This window comes from Cucumis melo, chromosome 5 (genome assembly GCF_025177605.1).
Source record: "Cucumis melo cultivar AY chromosome 5, USDA_Cmelo_AY_1.0, whole genome shotgun sequence".
NCBI lineage: Eukaryota > Viridiplantae > Streptophyta > Magnoliopsida > Cucurbitales > Cucurbitaceae > Cucumis > Cucumis melo.
The window spans coordinates 22,336,996-22,351,611 of record NC_066861.1 but is presented as its reverse complement, the minus strand read 5'-3'; the positions used below and the strand labels follow the sequence as shown (position 1 = coordinate 22,351,611).

Here is a 14,616-nt window from a genome sequence, read left to right as displayed (position 1 = left end):
TTACAATAAGTATAAACATATAAAAGTAATGTTAGTACCGAAATTTACTTACTCTCCATCTCCCCCTTAGAGTCGTCGAACGAGGATAATTATAACGTCGTTATTGTGATAGTTGTTTGTGGTTAATTAGTGTAACTTTGACAATATTAGGGTAGTTTATAGAGGGACAAGGATGAAGGGCATCAAACCAAGTGCAACTTGATTATTTGTCAATTGGTGTGTGTTTATCATTAACTCGATTGGTTAACTCAAAACTAGAGGCTCTAACTTTTTCTTCTTGGGGCATATGTTTCAATCTCGCTTCCCAGTTTTCCTTAGACTTGGACTATTTTGTGGGCTTTGGGCTTTGCTCGAAGGTGAGACGGGGAGATGACACAACATATTGTTGGCTAAGCTGACAGACTCCCTGAATTGATCGAGTCGAAGCAAGCAAGGGACACGGGTGAGAGGTTCATCTTTTGCCCATTACACGTGACAAAGAACTTCTTGGCAAACTCGAAGCAATCGGTATCACATATCAAACTTTTTCCAAGTGATATGGAAACGTTTACCAACAAACTACTCTTGGTATCTGTTAGCGATGAGACGGTCAGCAATGAGAATATCTAAGCCCAAGAAAGCATACTGAGTAAAGCACCCCTGGTTTGGATAAAGATCCTTTGTTGCTAACCACACTAGGAAATGATGCGATAGTGCAAAGAGCGCCTAGGAAGAGTAAAAAAAAGGTTGACCACAAATGAACGAAACCCGAGACTCCTTCTTAACGAGAGGTAATACGAAGAATAGATTCACTCCAATCCTCAATCCCAATAACCAATAAAGAGAAGACAGAAAAGGATCAGAGATAAAAGTAGGGTTGAGGCGAGGCTTAGCCCTTCTAGATCCTCCTGTATTATTGACTTTGCCTTTCTTTCACGCGATTCAATTCCTTTTCAATTCATTCCTTCATTAAGAAATAAATGAGAGAGGCTAGAAGCGAGACTTCAAAGGAGTGCAGGTTATGGAGGGCTCAAGCACCTGTTGAAGTTGCCCTTTCAGAGGACGAAATTATAGACTCAAGGTCACAAAATGAGAGTAGGACAGAGACAGGGAAGAAGCCCCATCTAGAGTCGAGTTGGAGTAGCTTTCCCATATTTTCATGGCACTGCCGAGCTAGTCCCACTTTGCGGTAGGATCGACTGGTGGATCCGGTGTGAATAGGGAATTGTCTTTCTTGCTTTACCTTGAGAAGGCGGATCGCTCTTTCATGAATTACCGCTCCTTGGGTAGCAAATTGAAGGAGCAGGAAGGCCTCCCAAGTCTGTGCAAACCCTTCTTTTCATGGGATAGACTCTTTTCTAGTTAAACTTCTTCATGAGATATTTTCATCCTCTATATGATTAATGTTAATTGTGATTTTGATTTGAGAATTTAAGGTTGGCTTGTAGGTCATTATCAGCTTAGCTCAAAGCTAATTTATTGACATGTGTTATCTTTTTTCTTGAGGTAGAGGTTCATAAATCTCAACATCATCAAAGAGTTTGGTGCTTAAATATTGAACTCATGTTTAGTTTAAATTTAATTTAAGATTAGAGTTTGGCGGGATCAAATCATCTATCTAAACAAAATCCAAACTTTGATTCAATGAGTTAAGTTCAAGAGTAGATTCATGGGCTTGGTTATTGAAGGTTGGGTTGACTCGACTAAAACCTAGATAATACTTTAGGTTTGCTAGCAAGGACTTGAGTTTAAGTTGAGCAAAAATATACACATTTTAAGGTCATTCAAATCTGCATATTCTACCCCTGTTGTACTAAAGAATTGTTTTATTGACAGGTCTATTTAATCAAAATCACAAAATTTAGATAGATATGGACGATCGAAGTCTCTAATTTATTGATGGATTAACAATCAAATAAATATATACAATTTATAAAAGTAAATTTTAAAATACATAAAATCGAAAGGGCACCAAATCATAAAATGGAAGCTCCACTTGATCGAAATTGAACCTCCTTGGTATGTATTGTTTGATGTGTAAGTTGAGGATTACTATTAATGCAACAAACGCCTTGAAAAATAAGTGGATTAAGATGGTTGAAGTACTTAATTTAACCTTTTCAAAAATAGTAATAATAAGAATAAACAATTTCTAAAGTTTGCTTTGTTTTTTGAACTTGACTATATGTGTTCTAGGAGTGATGAAAACTAACGTAAATAAATTTAAGACAAAAAATAAATAAATAAATAAACCAAACACTAAAAATTAAATGTTTATCAATGGAAGCTAGAGAAACTAGGCAATCAAAACTTATGTGGAAGAAACCATGAGCCACCTCACTTCTTGTTCTAAGGTTGATTTTTACATCCACAAACATATTTCTGACAAATTACACCGAACATCCTATTTTAGCTTGTTCCAAACAAATACAAAAAGATATAAACACATAAGCTTTCAATGGAATCTTAGAGAAATTATGTTCCTGTCACTGATCGAGCAGCGAGAATAACTAAAGTGTTCTCGGAGAACTGAACTGGAAAGCCATTGTTGGAGGATTCACCACTATGGCAACAGTAGGGTCCATTCTAGTAATTGTATAGGTTTCTTCCTCGCGACATGTTTTACGGCACGAGAAACGGTCATGGCAATGGTAAACTTGCAAGGTTAGTTTGTAGAGTTGTGTAGCTTGTGAATGTTGAGAACGTGGGAGTTGGCAAGATTCAACATGACCTGAGTCATCGTATACACATTGGAAAAACAACTCATGTTTTAGGTTTCCAAAAGTCATTCGAGGTACACTCCTGATCTCAATAGCTGCAACTGCATCAGCAACAAATCCTACAAAAATCCTGTAGTTAAGTACAGCAATTCTATGGATGGAAATTCAATTGAAACATTTAGGAGGCGAATGATAGTCATACAAATGCTTTAAATTGAGCCATTTCTCTCTCCCTCACTTGTCAAAGGAAGCCATCCCACTTGCTTTACCAAATTCTCACAGGGATTCCATCAATTCCAGCTACAATTGCTGTTGTATGGCTGGTACAGTAGAACAGAGAGTGAGTAAAAACATATATTATTCAACTCCATAATAAAATGAACAAAGTATATTTTCAGCTCATTTCTTGTCTAAGTGGAGCATCTTTGAAACAGCGAGAACAGGAGCCTCTTAAAATAAAGCTTTTACCCCAAGTCTTAGATTTCTGCTAGAGCACTCAATGCAGTAACACGAATTCCAAAGATTTCTACACAAGTTGCCGACCAGCAAGGTATGGTTGACATGTACCAGGTTTTGCTTACATGCTTGGACATAAATAGAGAATTTTCCTTCCTGACCCTTAAAAGATAGGAGCAGCAGACCAAATCCTAGGATCACATGAATCGCCTCTCTGTCAGAAAGAGGATGATGGAAGCCCAAGGATATAGAAGAAGAGAAATCTTAAGGAGAAGCAAGAATTGAAGCCAATTATTGATGCTTCTTTTCAGAAAGATGTTAGAAATGAGGAAACAACACACAAAGGCTATCTAACAAACCTCCCAAAGCAAACTTGCAAGCCTTCTCAAACAGAGCATCTGAAAAACTGGAAACCATATGCATTAAGCGTTCCAGAGTATTTTACGAAGTCCCACACAACCAAACTAGCCACCCAGTTGGAAGGATGCCGGTCCTTTCTTTTCAAAATAACATTGGACCACAAAGCATCAAGCTCCTAAAGAAGCATTACAACCGCTTAGCCAACAGGGTCTCATCTCATAATCTCAGGCTCCCGATCCCTAAACCTCCTTAATTCTACTACTTGTACCTCGAACTTCCACTAAACCAAATGAGATGCTCCCCACATTAACCCCTTAAAAGAAATTTTGTATCACTCTATCAACAGATTGACTCATAGACATCATAATTCTGACAAGACAGGGAGTAACTGGGGATTCCACTCAACACCGAGTGAATATGAGTCTTCCTTCTTTAGAGAAAAATGCATATTTCAAATCAAACAGTCGTTTCCTATATGGTGCAAGATAAGGTTCCAGAAAATCTAACTCCACAGCTTACCCCCAAAGGAAGCCCGATATGAGAGGACAGAAACTGCCACTCCTCACTCCCAACCAAAGATGCCCAATAACTTAATTTGGCAGGACAACAGTTGAGACCTACAATGGAACTTTTACCCCTATTCATTTTGAACTCAAATAGAATACGTTACGAGTGAACTAGTTCATATATTAGTTGGTTACGTATCATATCTGTTATAAATGAACTAAGGCAACAAGTGCATAAACTTTTTGGCAGAAACTAAGTTATTAATCCTATGGAATTCCATAAATCTAAAAGAAGATTGAGCACCTATACCAAAATTAACACAATCAACTAAAGAGCTTCCAAGTGTGTTCCAATATAATATATGTTAGTGATATATAATTAAATTTGCCTTCAACCACCAGCTTAAGCTTTCGGTGATTTAATATGCTATCAGAGCAAGTCATCCAGAGAGGTTCTATGTTCAAGCTCTCGTTTCCTCTCCAATTAAAATTGATTTCCACTTGTTGGAACTTCCAAATATTTCAAGCCCATAAGGGGGAGTGTGATAGACCTCTTATTAAACAAGTTTACAGTAGAAGGAAGAATAGGCTTTGTTAGTAAGTAGCACGTGTAGAAAATACTAGATAAAAAACACGTGATTTTAAATAGAGTTAGTGCGCAGGTTTTGGTGGGAAAGACAGCTGTATTTGGGCGGGAAAAGCTGTTAAATAGAGTTAGCGTGGGAGGGAAGGGACATGTTCTGTTTTGTTAGAGAATTGAGTGAGAGATAGATTCTGATTTTCTGGTTGAGAGAAGAACAGAATTGTAGATTGTAACCAAGGATTGATATCTCTTCAATCCTAATTGTGTAAAGAAAGTGAAGTAATAAAGGAACTTGATTCCAAACTGTGTTGGAGTTCCAACATTTTGGTATTAGAGCCGTGATTCGGGAGGGATGGTGCAGACCCGCATTGAAGAACGGCTGGAATACATCGACCAGGAGATTGCCGGAATGAAGAAAGAGTTGAGTAAAATGCCGGCGATTGAGGGAGGATTAGCCGAAATCGCGAAGAGCATCGATCTAATGCGTCTTCAGTCGGAAAAACAGCAGCAGCTTTTGTTCACGATCATTGAGACGAGTTCGAAGGAGAGATCAATGATGAGTGGGCAAGCGACAGAACCCGCCGTGAAGGATTTTGAAAAAGCGAAAGGGAAAGAAAGCGACGCGTCCTCCAGTAGAATGAATGAATCGGATCGGAATCACCGAAACGATGGAGGAGAACGGAGGATCGACAGCGACGATGGATACTCTGACCGAAACAAATTTAAAAAGATCGAGATGCCCGTTTTCACTGGAGAGGATCCCGATTCTTGGCTGTTCCGAGCAGAGAGGTATTTTCAAATTCATAGATTAACAGAGTCTGAAAAAATGTTGGTGTCGACCATTAGTTTCGATGGTACAGCACTGAATTGGTATAGATCTCAAGAGGAGAGAAATAGATTTGTTAGTTGGTCGAATATGAAGGAGAGGTTGTTAATACGTTTTCGGTCCAGTAAAGATGGCACTATTGGCGGGCAATTTCTGAGAATTAAACAAGAGGGTTCTGTAGAGGAATATATAAATTTGTTTGACAAAATGGTAGCTCCAGTTAATGAATTGCCGGAATGGGTGATTGAAGATACTTTTATGAATGGCTTGTTGCCGTGGGTTAGATCAGAAGTTGTTTTCTGTCGACCGAAGGGTTTGGCAGAAATGATGGAAGCGGCACAAATGGTTGAAAATAGAGAAATAGTAAGAATGGAGGCGAAAATGAGTGGGTACTCAGGGGGTAAGTTGTCTAGTCAGATTGCTAGCAATGGGAAAATAAATCCAGGAGGAGTAGCAGGAGACATTAAAGGAAATTCTTCATTTTCCACTCGAACCATAACCTTGAGAAGTCAGGCATCCAATGAAAATCGAAGGGAGGGAACATATAAACGGCTACCTGATGCAGAATTTCAGGCTCGGAAAGAGAAGGGCTTATGTTTTCGTTGCAATGAGAAGTATTCTGCAGATCATAAGTGTAGATTGAAGGAACAACGTGAGTTGAGGATGTTTGTAATAACCGAAGGGAAAGATGAATATGAAATCGTTGAGGAAGAAAAAGAGGAAAAAGATTTGGGCCGCCTAGAAGTCAATGGGGACTTAACCACAGTGGTTGAATTATCAATCAACTCGGTGGTTGGTCTCAATGATCCTGGAACTATGAAGGTGAGAGGTAAATTGCTTGGAGAAGAAGTGATTGTTTTGATCGACTGCGGAGCAACACATAACTTTGTGTCTGAAAAACTAGTAAAGAAATTGATTTTACCAGTCAGAGAAACTTCACACTATGGCGTAATCTTAGGCTCTGGAGCAGCTGTTCAGGGTAAAGGAATTTGTGAAAAACTAGAAGTGCAGTTGAATGGTTGGAGGATTGTGGAGGATTTTCTTCCTTTAGAACTGGGAGGAGTAGATGTCATTTTGGGAATGCAATGTTTGTACTCATTGGGGGTAACTATAGTGGATTGGAAGAACCTATCTCTATCCTTTGTGGCTGAAGGAAAAGAGGTGAAGATCAAAGGGGATCCTAGCTTGACTAAGGCAAGGATCAGCCTAAAGAATATGATGAAAAACTGGGAAGAAAGGGATAGTGGATTCTTGATTGAGTGTAGATCCTTGCAAGTGAGAACAGTAGGAGATGAGGAGTATTGTTTGTTAAACACAGAAGCAGTGAGCAAGGGACTGATTAGTTCAGTGATCAAACAGTACCAAGATGTCTTTGATTGGCCAGAAAAATTACCTCCTCGGAGAGAGATAGAGCATCATATACATATGAAAGATGGGACTGAACCAATTAATGTGCGGCCATATCGATATGGATTTCATCAGAAGGGGGAAATGGAGAAGTTAGTTCAAGAAATGTTGGATTCAGGGGTGATAAGGCCGAGTACAAGTCCATATTCCAGTCCAGTTCTGTTGGTTAAGAAAAAAGATGGGAGTTGGCGATTTTGTGTAGATTAAAGAGCAGTAAACAATGCCACGATCCCCGACAAGTTTCCCATACCAGTAGTAGAGGAATTGTTTGATGAGCTATGTGGAGCCACTCTATTTTCCAAGATTGATTTGAAATCGGGGTATCATCAAATTAGAATGGCTGATGAAGATATAGAGAAAACGGCTTTTAGAACACATGAGGGCCACTATGAATTTTTAGTCATGCCATTTGGGCTGACCAATGCTCCGGCTACCTTTCAAGCTTTGATGAATGCAATTTTCAAACCATTTCTCAGAAGGTTTGTGTTAGTTTTTTTTTATGACATATTGGTTTATAGTAGAAATGAGAAGGAGCATGTGTTACACTTGGAAATGGTGTTGAAAGTGTTGCGGCAACATGAACTGTATGCTAACCAGAAGAAATGTCAATTTGCTCAAGAGAAAATTGAGTATTTGGGACATGTGATTTCGGGAGAGGGTGTGGCAGTGGATCCGGAGAAAATTAAAGCAATTTGTGACTGGCCACGACCTACAAATGTCAAAGAAATTAGAGGATTCCTTGGATTGACAGGATATTACCGGCGTTTTGTGCGCAATTACGGTACTATTGCTGCACCACTTACTCAGTTATTAAAGAAAGGAGGATTTAGTTGGACTGAGGAAGCTACTCAGGCTTTTGACCGGTTGAAGTCTGCAATGGTATCCTTACCAGTGTTAGCTTTACCGGACTTCAATAAGCAATTTGAAATAGAGGCTGATGCATCTGGATATGGAGTTGGAGCTGTATTGGTTCAAGACAAAAGACCACTAGCATATTTCAGCCACACATTAGCACTGAGAGATAGAGGTCGACCGGTGTATGAAAGGGAACTTATGGCTATTGTGTTAGCAGTCCAAAGATGGCAACCGTATTTGCTGATTGGGAAGTTTAGAGTCAAAACTGATCAGAAGGCGCTTAAATTTTTGTTAGATCAGAGGATTATACAACCGCAGTATCAGAAGTGGATAGCTAAATTGTTGGGCTACTCGTTTGAGGTAGACTATAAACCGGGAGTGGAAAACAGAGCAGCTGATGCTCTGTCACAGAAACCAGAGGAAGTACAGTTGTTTGGGTTGTCTATACCGATCACTGTTGATTTGGATGTGATTAAAAGGGAGGTGTCTCAAGATTCTAAGTATAAAGAGATAGTAAGACAGCTTGAGCAAGGAGAAGAGTTGCAAGTAGACAGCTATTCTTTGCAGAAAGGATTGCTGATGTATAAGAACCGATTGGTAATTGTTCAGCAATCTTCTTTGAAACCAGTAATTCTAGAAACTTTTCATAATTCAGCAGTTGGTGGACATTCTGGGTTTCTGAGAACTTATAAAAGAATAGCAGCGGAGTTGTACTGGAAAGGGATGAAGGCAGAAATTAAAAAACACTGTGAAGAGTGCCTAACTTGTCAAAGAAATAAAACAATGGCTCTATCACCTGCCGGTTTACTGGTTCCATTGGAGATACCTCAGGTTATATGGAGTGAGATATCCATGGATTTTGTGGAAGGACTTCCAAAATCAAATGGGTATGAGGTAATTCTGGTTGTGGTAGACAGATTGAGCAAATATGGGCACTTCTTACCATTGAAGCATCCGTTTACTGCTAAATTGGTAGCAGAGTTGTTTGTTAAGGAGGTAGTAAGATTGCACGGGTTTCCCTTATCCATTGTATCGGATAGAGACAAGGTATTCCTTAGCCAATTCTGGACTGAATTGTTTCGTTTGTCGGGCACCAAATTAAATAAAAGCACAGCTTATCATCCTCAATCAGATGGCCAAACGGAGGTTGTGAACAGAGGGGTGGAAACATATTTGAGATGCTTTTGTAATGAGAAACCCAAGGAGTGGATTAAATGGCTGCCATGGACAGAATATTGGTATAATACAACTTATCAACGTTCAATTGGTATGACTCCATTCCAAGTTGTTTATGGCCGACAACCTCCTACTATTGTATCTTATGGAAGTTCTCCATCTAAGAATTCTACTGTTGAAGAGATGCTGCAGGAAAGAGATATTGTTCTGGTTTCTTTACGAGAGCATTTGCGCTTGGCACAAGAGCAAATGAAGTCATATGCGGATCGAAAAAGGAGAGATGTGGAATTTTCTGTAGGGGAATTTGTGTTATTGCGCATTCGCCCTTATCGACAGATTACGGTGAGAAGTAGGAGGAATGAAAAGCTTGCTCCTCGTTTCTTCGGGCCATATGAAATTATTGAGAAGATTGGACCCGTCGCCTATCGTTTACAGTTGCCAGAGAATTCCAGAATTCATCCGGTATTCCATGTATCTCAGTTGAGGAAATTGGTGGGACAGTATGAAAATATTCAACCTACTATTCAGTTTGTTGATGAGAATTATACATGGAAGTCTGAACCAGAAGAAGTTGTTGAATACCGAAAGACAGGGGCTGAACAGTGGGAAGTTTTGGTGAGCTGGAAAGAGTTGCCTAAGCATGAAGCTTCTTGGGAATCCTATGAAGAAATGAAAGAAAAATTTCCAACTCTTCACCTTGAGGACAAGGTGAATTTAAAAGGGGGAAGTAATGATAGACCTCTTATTAAACAAGTTTACAGTAGAAGGAAGAATAGGCTTTGTTAGTAAGTAGCACGTGTAGAAAATACTAGATAAAAAACACGTGATTTTAAATAGAGTTAGTGTGCAGGTTTTGGTGGGAAAGACAGCTGTATTTGGGCGGGAAAAGCTGTTAAATAGAGTTAGCGTGGGAGGGAAGGGACATGTTCTGTTTTGTTAGAGAATTGAGTGAGAGATAGATTCTGATTTTCTGGTTGAGAGAAGAACAGAATTGTAGATTGTAACCAAGGATTGATATCTCTTCAATCCTAATTGTGTAAAGAAAGTGAAGTAATAAAGGAACTTGATTCCAAACTGTGTTGGAGTTCCAACAGAGTGTTAGTGATATATAATTAAATTTTCTTTTAACCACCGGCTTAAACTTTTGGTTGAATTGGTGATTCGATAATATGCATATAGGTTTGCATTCACATGTAAAATATATACCAAGAGTTCATATATCAAGAAGACAATCAGACAGAATGGCATAAACTTACAGCAATGCATTTTTCTTTAGTACAGCAATGCATCTTGCATATATAATATATCAACAAATCAAGTGTACCTGTCCAGAGAAATGCTACGCTTTTCACATTAATGGAGAGGGAACCCCTTGGAGAGATAATCAAGACCATTGCTGTTATGCAATCAGCCTCCGTCCAGGGCAGAGAAAATTTCCTTTGCCGATGGGGGATAGAAATTCTTTTCCTTTTTCCCCCACATTGAAGAAACCAAGTTCTTTTGTTTTCCTCCTGTACAATTAGCCTCTGTCTAAATTGGAAATTACTTCTTTCACTAATTGAGTAGCCTTTTGAACATTTCCTTCAGAACAAAAGGAAGAAAGCAGAGTATAGTACAAGTTGAAATCTTCAAAATGAGGCCTCTTTTCCAGATTCTCGTCCTCCATGTTTTCAATTGTATTAACATCTGAGGATCCAAGATTTGGAAAACTGGCATATGGATAGGCTTTGGTTCCAGAATGAATAATATCTACAGATCTCTCGTCATTTATATGCAATTTATGAGGTTGATTGTAAATAGTAGAATGCCTATGAGCAGAGAAAAATATAGTGCCTACTTCATTTAGAATGGTATATGCTTCTAAGATATGTCCTTCCTCGCATAAATGGGTGAGAGCGCTTTCTATAGAATCAGTTTCGATTTCAGTATCAACCTTGTTAATCAACTCCATCACCGATTGGGACTGTATTGTCTCACGGAGTATGTCCCGTGCTTCTTCCATTCTTCCCTTGGCACAAAGTCCTCTTATCAAATATAAGAAGCCCAAGAAATCAGGTGAAATGCCTTCATTCTTGAACTCAAAAAAGATGGAAAGAGCACCTTCCAAGTCACCCTTTTGGCAATAAGCCTTGATTGCAGAGCTCACAGAGAATTCATCAGGATTAAAGGCTCCTGTCCTTGATTCATGCAAAAGCTTAAAGGCTTCTTCAATTTGACCAATCCTGATGTAACCATCAATCAGTGAATTGTAAATATGGGTATTTGGTTTAAGACCTTTTGGGATCATCCTCTCGAACAACTGCCTTGCATCTTCCAGGTATCCTTCTCTGCATAAGGAGTCAACTAGAGTCCCATATGTGATTTCAGTAGGTATCAAGCCTAATCTTTCCAGTGAATCAAAGAGCTGGAATGCTTGGATAAGACGACTTTGGAGGCACAGTCCCTTTATGACTATATTATAGCAGATAATATTCAACTTCATTCCATTTGTTTTGGCAGAAACGCAGATATCTAATGCTTCACTCATTTGTCCACCTTTACAAAGACCATGAACCAGAGTTGAATAATCAAATATGTCACCAAGCAAGAGATTATTTCCTCTCTTCATTACAAGGTTATAAGCATCAGAAAATCTTCTTTCTCTTACTAGCCTTTTAAACATAGTATTAGGTACCATAAATGTTGAAAAACTCTCTTCCATTTTCTCTGAAGTTGGGAGAGTGAACTTCGTGCATTGAAAGTCCACAATAATCTGCTTAACAATGGGCTCAGATAGGCCATATTCTTTCAAAAAGTTACTGAAAATAGGCCGACTAATCCATGTCTTCCCTTCACTATTCAACGCTTTTATGAGGAAATAAAATGTTTTCTTTTCAAGAAGCAAACGGGTTCTCATCATCCTTGAATAAAATTCACTCGCCATCTCTGAGAAACCTCTCTTGCATAGAAACCGAATAGCATCATTGCATGTATCATTGTATACCTCTTGTCCCACCTTTTCCATCCCATACAGTGCTTCACAAAGCCCAGCTGCACCTTTCTCTTCAAAAATGGTTCTGATAAGCATCTTACACATACCTACATCCAAAGTTAAAACATTGAGGTTCAGTTCAATAAACACCTCAAGGGCCTCTTCTCCACGACCTTCTCTGCATAGTGCTTTAATAATACTATTGTAAACAGCTACTGATTCGCAAGACGCTGACTTGAACTCATTGAATATCTCAACTGCCTCATCTATCCTACCAATATTACAATATCCATTAATCAATGTATGATAAGTAACTGAATTTGCAGCCAGACCAATTCCTGGCATTCTCTTGTAGAGTATATATGCATCTTCATATGCGCCAACCATAAACAGTGCTTTTATCAGAACATTACACATGATAACATCCAGAGAAATCCCAGCATCTTCAAGTCTTCTCTTTGTTTCGAAAATTCCAGTGATGTTTTGTTCTTGAATGTATCCATGTAACAGTGTACTATATGTAATAACATCACCATGTAAGCCCTTCGATAGTCTATCTGCCTCAGATGTTCTCCCCCATTTGCAGAGTCCATTAATCAAAGTATTGTATGTAACAATACTCGATTTCATCCCTCTTGTTTCCATTTCATCAAGAAGGCCAAAAACACGATCAAAATCTCCTTTTCTGCAACATCCATCAATCAGAGTTGCATACATAAATTCATCAACCTCCATCTCCAAACCCTTAACCATTTCAAAAAGAGAAAACGCTTCCTCCAGTTTCCCTTTCTTACAAAACCCTAGCATAATCACCGTATACGTAACCGAACTCAGTTCTAATCCCGATTTCCTCATTCTCTCTAAAACCCCAAATGCCTTCTCCACATTTCCCAACTTGGAAAGACCATATATCAAAATAGTATAACTTATTGTATCAGGTCTTATTCCCTTCTGAACCATTTCCCTGTTCCTTTTGAAAGCATCCAATAACATACCCTCAGCACTATACCCACAAATCCAACAACTATAGAAAACAACATCAAATGCCAAACTTTCCTTTTCCATTTCACAAACCAAATCCGAAACTTGATTAACTCTATGCAACTTACAGAGTGCGCCAATCACCGCAGTATAAGACACCAAATTAGGTTTCAAATTTCCCAGTGTTTTAGCATTTTCGAAAAACTTTAGAGCCAATTCCGGTTTTCCAATATTACAGAACCCAGAAATTACAGAACTACAGACAAAATTATCAAATGGGTAGTTCACATTCTCATCAGACATTAGCTCTAGAATTTCAACTGCCTTATCCATCATTCCAAGAGAACAAAATTTATGAATCAACACACAGAAAGTGAAAGAAGAAGGCAAGATAGCATAATTTCTGAAGCAATCCTGCAAAACCCACAATGCCTTTTCTGGGTCTCCTTTGTTGACACAAATTCCTCGAATCAACAAGTTCCAAAGGCGATTTCGATGAAAAATTGAAGAAACCAGCATCTGGGTCTTCAATATTTGCTCCGCGTCGTCATACTTATGGGATTTGAGGAGAGCCCATGTAAGAATCAAGTGAGTTTTGAAGTTTCCTTTGATTTGATTGGCGTTTAATTGGTAGAAGAAATGAATGACACAGTCGAATCTGCGATTGTGGTAGAGAAAACGAAAGAAGTGGTTGATGGATTTCAGAGTAGGAGAGAAGCCAGATTTTAATAAGGTTTGAAGACATCGACTGTTGGAGGAAGGATTGGAAGACAAGGTAAAAGAACGAACTAGTTTGGGAGTGAAAATGGTGAAAAGAAGAAGGAGCATGGTTCCAAAGGACTAGAGTTTGGAAATCCCCTCCATTGAATCCTTTCTCGCATCCGCCGACGATCACACCGAGAACGGTAACGGCTTTTTAGATTTTCTTTTCTTTGTTTTTTGGAGCTATAATATAAAAAAAAAAATAGAATCACATTTTGGTACAGATTTTACTTTTTAATATATGAATTGTATTTCTTTTTAATAGAATCACAAATGAAAAAAAGAGTTGCTTATTGAAAAAGGTAGAAAATGCATAAATAAAAGGATAGAGTGCCACAAGTTATTGATTCATATATAACAGTGGTCTTTCTTTCAAGTGTATATAGGGTGCATTTGTATTTTGACACTCAAACAGAGTCTAACTGAATCAATAGTGAAACATTGAGTACTAGCTAAATATATAGTCCTTACTCGTGAAATGTGGATTCAAAAGCTTGTGAAGATTCTTCAATTATGTTTTATCTCAGTTAAATTCATTGGCATTCTCATTAAAGCATTACTAAAGACAAACCAAGAAGAATTCAACCAAGCTTGGAATATATATACATCCACCATGAGAAATGTGTAGATCTATTTTATTTTAAATATTATTTGTCTTCACTTAAGTTAGAAATTATTCTATTCTTACCTTACATTCAAGTTAATATTCTTTGTTCATTGTAGTTAGTTTTCAATTGTTGTATTATATCATCCTACTCTGATTCATTCTTCTCGGCCGTAGGTCTTGATTCATTGATTGCACTCTACACTCCTCTCCTTCTTAGTCGAGCTGCTTCGCACCTCTTACTCAAATTCTTCTCAACTCCTCTCTTTATTTAGTAAGTCTAATAGAACCTTTTCAGTCGCCCTTATATTATGAAATAACTCGACTCCAAATGATAAGGAGCGGTTCAAAGAATTTTCAAGCTCATTCCTTATTCGACGAAGGAGTGCATTATGAAATAACTCGACTGATAAGGTGAGAAGAATTCTCT

General features: G+C 38.4%; 1 protein-coding gene across 2 annotated transcripts; it reads right to left on the bottom strand.

The window, feature by feature from the left end:
• Window positions 1-2,201: 2,201 nt before the first annotated feature.
• LOC103492648 (pentatricopeptide repeat-containing protein At5g57250, mitochondrial) lies at window positions 2,202-13,779 on the bottom strand. 2 transcript variants are annotated; one of them, XM_051085471.1, is made up of 4 exons: window positions 10,193-13,779; window positions 3,168-3,346; window positions 2,902-3,019; window positions 2,202-2,818 (listed from the first exon to the last, which is right to left on the bottom strand). In XM_051085471.1, exon 1 carries the CDS (start codon window positions 13,646-13,648, stop codon window positions 10,388-10,390), a length of 3,261 nt encoding a protein of 1,086 aa, XP_050941428.1. In that variant the 5' UTR covers window positions 13,649-13,779; the 3' UTR covers window positions 2,202-2,818; window positions 2,902-3,019; window positions 3,168-3,346; window positions 10,193-10,387. The 2 variants fall into 2 exon arrangements, with proteins under 2 accessions (XP_050941428.1, XP_008451327.3); XM_008453105.3 differs by lacking the exon at window positions 3,168-3,346.
• Between the last annotated feature and the right edge of the window lie 837 nt (window positions 13,780-14,616).

Bases quoted from the DNA above. Each gene is read 5' to 3' on its own strand.
- LOC103492648 (XM_051085471.1), bottom strand. From the start codon at position 13,648: ATGCTCCTTCTTCTTTTCACCATTTTCACTCCCAAACTAGTTCGTTCT.